Source organism: Orycteropus afer, unplaced genomic scaffold, assembly GCF_000298275.1.
Source record: "Orycteropus afer afer isolate SDZICR_OR568_19922 unplaced genomic scaffold, OryAfe1.0 scaffold01117, whole genome shotgun sequence".
NCBI lineage: Eukaryota > Metazoa > Chordata > Mammalia > Tubulidentata > Orycteropodidae > Orycteropus > Orycteropus afer.
The window spans coordinates 162343-171213 of NW_006922704.1; the positions used below are offsets into that span (position 1 = coordinate 162343).

The 8871-nt window shown below is 44.9% G+C and overlaps 1 protein-coding gene across 1 annotated transcript; it reads right to left on the reverse strand.

Moving 5' to 3' along the window:
• Positions 1-2770: 2770 nt before the first annotated feature.
• ZNF280B (zinc finger protein 280B) lies at positions 2771-4498 on the reverse strand. Its single transcript, XM_007958751.1, has one exon. It carries the CDS (start codon positions 4496-4498, stop codon positions 2771-2773), a length of 1728 nt encoding a protein of 575 aa, XP_007956942.1.
• Positions 4499-8871: the final 4373 nt, after the last annotated feature.

The following is an 8871-nucleotide window of genomic DNA, read 5'->3' on the forward strand; positions in this document are numbered from 1 at the left end:
GGCAGAGGGTGAGAGCAAGAGAAGAGGTAGGCAGGGGCCAGGTTACCCGATCCACAGTTGGCAATGAATGCCAAATGGCACTCCCCAAGGGTTTGCTTCAGCACAGCAGCAAACCACAATCAGTGTTACCATACAAAAAGAATGAAACCCCAAATCTACAGCTGTCCACTCACAGCACCCGTAGAGGACAGAGTAGAACTGTCCCAGAGGGTTTCCAAGGCTGTCAATCTTCACAAAAGCAGATTGCCACATCTTTCTCTTGCGGAGTAGCTGATGGGTTCCAACCATGGACCTTTTGGTTTGCAGCTGAGTGCTTTAACCACTGCAGTACCAAAGCTCCTTGTTATACGACTAAGCAACCACAAAACCACAGAGCCCACTAAAAGGGACACTGGAGGCGAAAGGGTATAGACCTGTTTATACACAGTAGCTTCCACCTGAGCAGAACAAGTGGAAGAAATACAGCAGTTTTCAATTAATTAGGGGGGAAAACATCTTTCTCCACGTAAACAAAGGATTCAGGCAGAAACTGTCACAAAGTGCCTCGGCCCAAGCAGAGAGAAAGGCCTAGTGCATCGTTCAAGGTGCAAATCAACCAGTCAAGTAGTGAATAAACACAGAATCTACAATAATCTCCAGTGTGGAGGACACGCACAACACAACTGTGTTTCCTGTAGTCCCTCCTCCCTCCCTCCAAGAGGGAAGCTGAACCCTTAATGATAACCTCCTTCCAGCCTTTGGTGAGAGCCCGGAAAGTGCAGGAGACTGGGCAGGGGAAGAAAGAAGATGGCAAGGGGCCTTTGAGGAGGTGGCACTGGCAAAGGGAAGCTTGTCCAGGCCTAGCACTCAAGGCACAACCCCGGGCTCCTTGAGCAGTGCACATGAGCGTGTTGGGCATGTCAGTCAGGGAAGAGGGAGAATGGGCACACAACACACGAAGGAGATTAACCCTGTGAACTACAGCAGCAGCCAAGGCTGACAGTACTCAGGAACAAACTCTCACAGGACCTTGAGAGACTGGCTCTCCTACAGTACAGAGACAGATTAGAGCCTGACAGCGCTGAAGGCAGTCACTCTAAGACTTAGCATGGACTGAAATCAGTGGGGTATTTCTTGCACAGTGCATGTGTCAAGCCCCAGAATCAGTATCAGTTAGAGAAATTGTAAACTATACATACAGGCGGCACAGTAACTATTAACTGTGATACATTCACGTTCAAGGCAAGATTCAAAATGGCCAGTGGCACATGTTCAATCAGCTTAAGACACGTATGCACAGAAAAATATAAGGAAATACCCTGCCAGAGCTTAGTGTGTCATGTTGGGCTTTGTTTATGTCCCTTCCACGTGCTGCTCATGGACAGGCCCACTGCAGCTTACCAATGGGAGACAAAGCTCAGGCCAGTCCATGAACTACCAGACAGGTACTCTTTGGTCCCCTTCATTCAAAGAATGCCAATCATGACTCCTTTCTGTGGAGTAGCCTTACTGGCTTCTAAATGCTGGTTGAATGAGAGGAACATGGCCAATTCAGTCTCCACCAAGGGCCACCCAGAAGTGACAATCCCTCAACAGGAGGCCCACTGGCACCAGGACCCCTCCTATTAATTTGTGCTGCAGCTTCATATGCAGCCAATGACTCACAGATGCTCTTTGATGTCTGCAGGAGCCCCTGGTCAAATACAGGCAAACCCCTCAAACCACTGGCTTTGGTGCCCATTCTTGTTTCTGTTGTTGGTCTGTGACTTTGGGGATCTTAAGTGTTACAGAGCACAAATGCTCCTTGAGGCTCCTTGGCTGTCTCCTTTACAGAAGTGTATTGTCACCGACATGCCTCTCTTCTCAGGGGCCATGTGGTGGGTTTGAACAGCCAACCTTTTGGTGGTCTCCTGAGTACAAATGTCGCATGGATTCAAGACACTTACAAAAATAGAACCATCAACTCTACAAGATCAAAATGATAGCATGTGCCCAGGGAGAAAGCTCAGAAGGTAGGAAGGGACAGGAAAGAAAGATGAAAGGAAACAGGAAACACAGGGAGGAAGTGGGAAGAGTACTGTTCCATGGTGCGGACTGCAATGAATGTCACAAAACAAAACCTATGTGAACAGTTGAACAGAAAACCAACTTCCTCTGTAAACTTTCACTCGATTCACAAAAAGTTTAAAAAAAAAAAAAAAAAAAAAGATACATTCAGTGTTCATTTCACATTGGCTCCCAAATCCAAGTGGAGGTGTGCTTCTTCCTCAGCTGAACAAGGAGCCAGTGGCCCTCCCCTCAGCACTGCCTGCCTGGGCATCTTCAGGCCAAGCATCTCCTTAGCTCTAGGCACTCAGGCCTTCAGAACAAGCTTCTCTTGGATGAGCACAGCAGAGGCACTTCTGGGAGTTCAGCAGCAAATGGGCAGCTTGCCCCATGACAAAGCCGTTGCAATCAGATGAGAGTTCATCTTCAAAGCGTCAATGTGTGCAAAAAGTTGAAAACAAAACTCAGTATTTCAAAAACTCTACAGACTCTGTGAACAGAAGTATGACCTTTCAAGCTTAGGCGTAACAATAAATACTCAAATTATTGTTGGTGGTGTTTCTCACTCACGCACTCACACACTCTCACACACACACACACACACACACACACACACTATGGGTCAAGCCAGATACAGTTACAAGAAAATCAGACAATATATTCTAAAATAAACCTCATAACTCAGCCCAACAACATCAGGTAGCAGGAATTAAAAACAACTCCCAAATGATTCCTTGGTTTCCATTCATTGGGCGCTATTGACAAACACGTGGCTTGCATTCTTTGTTTTCACGGGTGCTTTTGACTTTGACTGAGGTGCTTTAGGTTTAGCTTTACCAAGACTAGACTTAGTGGCGTTTTGGGGAGCTTTTTGGCCTGGGAGTGATGGCTCAGAGTCCAACGTGCTCACAGTAATGGACACTCCAGGCTGACCAGGCCCCGGGGACACCTGAATAACCACTCTGCTTTCAGAAGGCAGCCCTTCCAGTTGCTCAGGCTTCTTAAACATCTGGTGATACTGGGTCTTGTGCTCCATCTTCTCTTTGAAAGTCAAAAACTGGAGGCGGCATTTGGAACACTGGTGGGTACTCTTTTCCCTGTGCCCCCGATAATGGCACATGTACGGGCTTGCCGTTTTGAAAACCTTGAGGCAGAACGGACAGAGCAAGCTTTTTGTGTTCTCATGGCAGGTTCTGAAGTGGGTGTCCATATCAATGAAGGCCGAAGACCGGTAATTACAAACCTGGCACACATAGGGCATTTCTCCAGGCTTGTGAGTGTCCTTCATGTGTTGTAAGAGAGACTGGTCCGTGTCAAATGCCAGCTCACAGATCTTACACACAGCAGACGGCTCCTGGGGGATGTGCACACGCTCGATGTGGCGCTGCAGCTGGAAGGGAGTGGGGAACTGCCGATGGCAGTGCTGGCAGATGGTGTGGCTGTCCCAGCTGTCCCCCCTCTGCCTCTCGAGTTCCAAATGGTGCTTCATGTGGTTCATGAACCTGACGTTCTTTAGGACCTTCATGCAGCTGAAGCATTTAAAGGTCGTGTGAGTCTTCTGTTCAGGCTGCCCATGTCCATCATGGTGTCCATAGTAGAAGTCATGAAGTAACACAACCGGAGTTCCTTCCTGGGAGTCAGTGGTCTTGTGTTGACTTGCTGGTCTTGAAGAGGCTGTGTCCACTGGCCCCTCATGTTCCTTGTTGGGATTTACAGGCTTACAGTTGGCACTGTCCTTTGGAGACGCTTTAGGAAAAGGTACTCCATTCTGAACTCGGCTCACTGAGGTATCAGCACGTTTAGAGGGTGCACTGTGCTCAGTGCTCTTTGTCAGAGAGTGACCTGAGGGGGACAGAGCTGAAGAATGCTCCCCTGGGACGCCATGGCCAAGTTTAGCCCTCTTAGAACGTACGCCGTTTACTTCCAAAGCAGAATGTCGCTTTGACCCACTAGACCCTTCATTCACACCTCCTACCGAAAGTGCTAATCCTCCTGGGTGCTGCAGTGAGCTTGTGAACCGGATCGAAGGAGCACACAGCTCAGCAGAGCTATTCAGCTTGGGCTGTGGGGAGTTACCCTGACAAACGGGATCATATGAAGGCTCAATAATGATAGGACTATCTGTTGATCTCGATTCAGCTGGAGAAACGGGGGAGACCGCCACAGCCTCTGATGGAGGGGTCCTACGAACTGGAGGATGCAAGACACGGCGAGCTGGATCCCGTCTGAGCTGACCGTACTTTCTCCTCCTTGAATAGGAGCCTGGGGTGGCTCGGTTCAGAATGGTCGAGACAATTGGCTTTGAATGGGAGGTGACACCGACAAAGATCAGCTCCGCATCTTCATTCACACGCTCTACACCAACAAAGATCAGCTCTGAGTCTTCACCACCTTCATCATTCCCTGGTTCCATTTCTTCTCCACTCTTCTGTGACTCTGGCTCTTCTTGATCTTCCTCACACAGCTGTTCCATTTTCTTTTCTTTTCTTTCTTTTTTTTTATGCGTGGAGGGTACAGTCACCACAAGTCCCAGGGCTTCCTTTGCAGACTTTCACCTAAGTACAAACACATCATGTCAGTAAGGACAATGAGACGCATTTGCTCATTTCATTCACATGTTACAGATGAGGACATTGAGATTCAAGGAGAATATTGGACATCTTAGCATCAATGGCAATAAAACCACAGATGTGGGACTCCAAAGTTACAGCTTGGCACACTACTCACTATGATCTCCATTTTAAAAAAACAAGTAAGCTTCAACATCAATCCTCCAGGAAATTCAGCTCTGTTAATCAAATGAAAACCAAACCCACTGCCACAGTATCAATTCTGACTCATAGTACTCCTAGAGGACAGAATGGAACTGCCTCACAGGGTTTCCAAGGCTGTCAATCTTCTCGGAAGCAAAGCCCAAACCACACCCAGTGCCGTGGAGTCCACTGGGACTCACAGCACCCCCAGAGGACTGAGCAGAACTAACCCACCGGGTTTCCAAGGCTGTCAATCTTTACAGACAACCTCATCATTCTCCTGCAGAGTGGCTGGTGGGTTCAAATTGCTGACTTTATGGTTATCACTTGAATGCTTTAACCACTGTACCACCAGAGCACCTCCATTACCTTCCTTACCTGTGTACCCCATAGCTCAGGCCTCTGAAACCAACAGGACAGACCTCTTGGGGATTTGCTTTGGGTCTGCCTGCCTCCACTTCCCATTGGTGCTGAGGAGTGCTGACTGACTCTGCTGTGTGCTAGAAAGGAGGATTCTATACCCACAGCCAACATACTACAGGTGGGCTGGTATAACAACAGGGCAGACCTCCCTGGCAGTCCAGTTGGAGTGTGACCAACCTCCTGCAATGAGTAACTGTTGGCTGGTGGTCTTATATGAAAACCTAGAGAAGGTGCACTACTGTGGAGTCAGGAGGCAGATCAGCTAAGTGGTTGCTGCTCCCCCAATCATCCCAGGGCCACTGGGATCTGAAGCCCCCTTTCAGAGGGCCTTCTGGGGAATGCCATCCCTTCCTCCTCCTGAAACAGGAGGCCACTCTGCCTGTGCTTCTGATAGATACCAGCTCAGACACAAGCAGCCCCCACAGAGCAGGGAAGGAAGCCTTGGGAAAAACTGGAGTGCAACACTCAGCCCAGAAGGGAGCTTGCTGGCTCTGGGTTTTCTGACTAAAAAGATGATTGAAGAAACAGAGAAGGGAAGGGAGTAATAACAAGAGAGGGGACTGTGCCCCAGTGGACAGATTGATTAGTGCACAATACCTGAGTGATGGTGTCCTCTGGTAGGCTGACTGACCACAGAATGGTCCCTAGTGTGTTTGGGAGAGACTGAAAGTTGAAAACAAGATCTACGACCCCTGAATCCCAATTAAACCAAAGAGGGAGAAGGAGCTATCACAAGGAGGGGGAGTAAATGGTGGGCAAAGACCAAAGGCTCTGCCCACCTAAGAGTTTCTTACAGGAAGCAAAAATGCCAAACCAAGGAGAAAATCAAGAAACTTAACACCCTTGAAAATTCCAGTGCCTCCAACAAAATCACATGTCACACAAAGAACATAGAAACAATGGCCCATCCAAATGGACATGACAAAGGGAGTGAGAGTGCAAGGCGGGATGATGAAATAATGGAAGAACGAAATAACATAATACAACATTTATCATAATTAAACAAAAAGGGAAAACTTAAAGAGCTGAAAGAAGGAAAACAATGCAAGAACAAAATGAGAATCTAAGAAAAGAGATACTGCTCTTTTCCCAACTCGTTCCAACTGAATGGGACAACTAAAATGAGAAATACAACAGAAGGAATTACCAACAGATTTAGTCAGGTGGAAGAAAGAATCAATGAATTAGAGGGTAAGATTGTTAAAATTACACATACTGAAGAGCAACAAGAATAGAGGCTCAAGGCTGAGCACAGTTTAATGCAACTATGGGACAAGAGACCTAATACAGGACTTCCAGTAAAATGGCGGGATAAGCAGACAAGGTACACAGACCCTCTTCAACAAAGAAAACAGAAACCAATAGACACAGATACAGAAGATAGTCCTGGAGCCCTGAGCTTTGAAAGGAAGGATATAGACGTGGATTAAACACCAACTAGTAGAAGAACCTGAAGGAAAGCACTGAATAAGAAGACAAACGGAGCTGCGTACTGTCAACTATCCTGATGGCATGGACAGTTTTAATATTTCCAACTGGCATTAGGACCTGAGAATTAACCTAGAAATTGGCCCTGCTCACCAAGGGGCTGCATGGGGAACTGCGCTGATGGCTGGTGACTAAAAAGGGAAACAGCAAAGAAGGAGACAAACTGAGCTGTGGACTTTCAGCTGTCTAGAGGGCGCAGCCATTTTGAATGTTTACAAGTGGCAGCCATTTTGGATATTTAAAATACAACAGCATTCTCATTCAAATTCCAGGGACCTTAAGAATAGGTTCACTTGCCAAGGACAGCACAGACATACTGGAGGCTGATGACTGGAATGGCGACGACAGGTGGTGACTGTACAGCTGCTGCCAATTAGCAAGCAGAGGAACACAGTACCCTGCTTAGACAGATATATACAAAGAAAACAAAAATCTTGGACAAATCACACCAACACACAATCACCAATTAAATATAAACACAACAACATCACAATGTCTTGGAGACAACAGACCATCAGAATCCACACAAAGAAGCAAGATAAAGCAGTAGAAAGAAGGGACTAGGATACAGACCCAAAACACATCTCTGAGAGAGAAGCAGCTTTGGAACTCCCTGGTAAGAAATTCAAAAGAATTATATTTAGGTACCTTCAACAGACTGAGAGACAGATCAAAGAAAACACAGACAAAAATGAGGAAAACACAGACAAAAACCCTAGAACAATTTCAGAAGACAATACAAGAACAAAATGATAAAATAAATTAAAAATTAGAAATGATACAAAATATAAAGATCAAAATCCAGAATACTAATACCGAACTCAGAAATAGGTAGCACATTGAAAGGGCAAAGGAGGAGAATTGAATCAATAGAAGACAGAATCAGTGAGATTGAAGACAAATACCTCAATACTTCTCGGGAAAGGGATCAATCAGAAAACAAAGGTTAAAACCACATGAAGAAAGCCTAAAGTTCATGTGGGATACCAACAAGAGGAGTAACTTACTTGTAACTGGAATTCCAGAACAAGAAGAGACAAATAAAACCACAGAGAAAATTGTCTAAGATTTCTTAGAAGAGAATTTCCCTCATAAAGACAGGAATATGTCCATTCAAAAAGTCCAGTGCCTTCCAAACACTATAGACCCAAAAAGATAATCACCAAGACATATATCATAATCAAACTCACCAACACCAAAGACAAACAAAGAATCCTGAAAGTAGAATGGAAAAAATGAAAAGTTACCTACAAAGGTCAACCAATAAGACTAAGCTCTGATTTCTCAGCAGAAACCAGGCAGGTGAGAAGGCAAAGGAATGGTATATATAAGCCCAGAAAGAAAAAAAAAGTGTCCAATGAAAACTGATATACCCAGCAAAACTGCTCCTCAAATATGATGGTGAAATTAGGACATTTCCAGATAAGCAGAAATTAAGGGAATTTGTTAAAACCAGACCAACCTTATAAGAGATGCTAAAGGACGTCTTTTGGACAGAAAACCAACAATAACAAACAACTGACCATTAACACACATGATGAAATAACCCAGAAACCAACCCAATTATGGAAGTGTTCTAAGTAAATAAACTTACAAGATTGTAAACAGGAAACCAGAGACATAAACTGACAAATGAGGACAGTATAAAACAAAAAGAGGGGGAAATGATGAGGAAGTCAAGACAACTGCAAGACAGAATGGACTGTTCTAAACTTGGGAAGGAAATGATAAATCACAGGGTAACCTCAATGAAAAATAATAAACCTTCACATCACAATAAAAAAGAGGACAAGCACAAATATTTAGCAAATACTAAAACCAACAGCAACAAAGGAAGTGATAACACGATTCATAAACAAAGCAAGGTCAGCACAGGAAATTATATGGAACAAAGAAATCAGCAACACCACAAAAAAGCACATAACAAAATAACAACAACAAATTCATACTTGCCGATAATTACACTGAATGTCAATGGATTAAATGCACCACTCGAAAGATGGAGAGTTGCAGACTAGATAAGAAAATATAACCCATCAATATGCTGTCTATAAGAGACATACCTTAGAGAAAAAGACAAAAATAGAGTAAAAATCGAAGGTTGGAAAAAGATAAGAATGGCAACCATAAAAGAGCAGGAGTGGCAATATTAATTTCTGATAAAATTCACTTTAAGATAAAA

Excerpts from the sequence above, each read along its gene's own strand:
- ZNF280B (XM_007958751.1), bottom strand. The coding sequence starts at position 4,498 with ATGGAACAGCTGTGTGAGGAAGATCAAGAAGAGCCAGAGTCACAGAAG.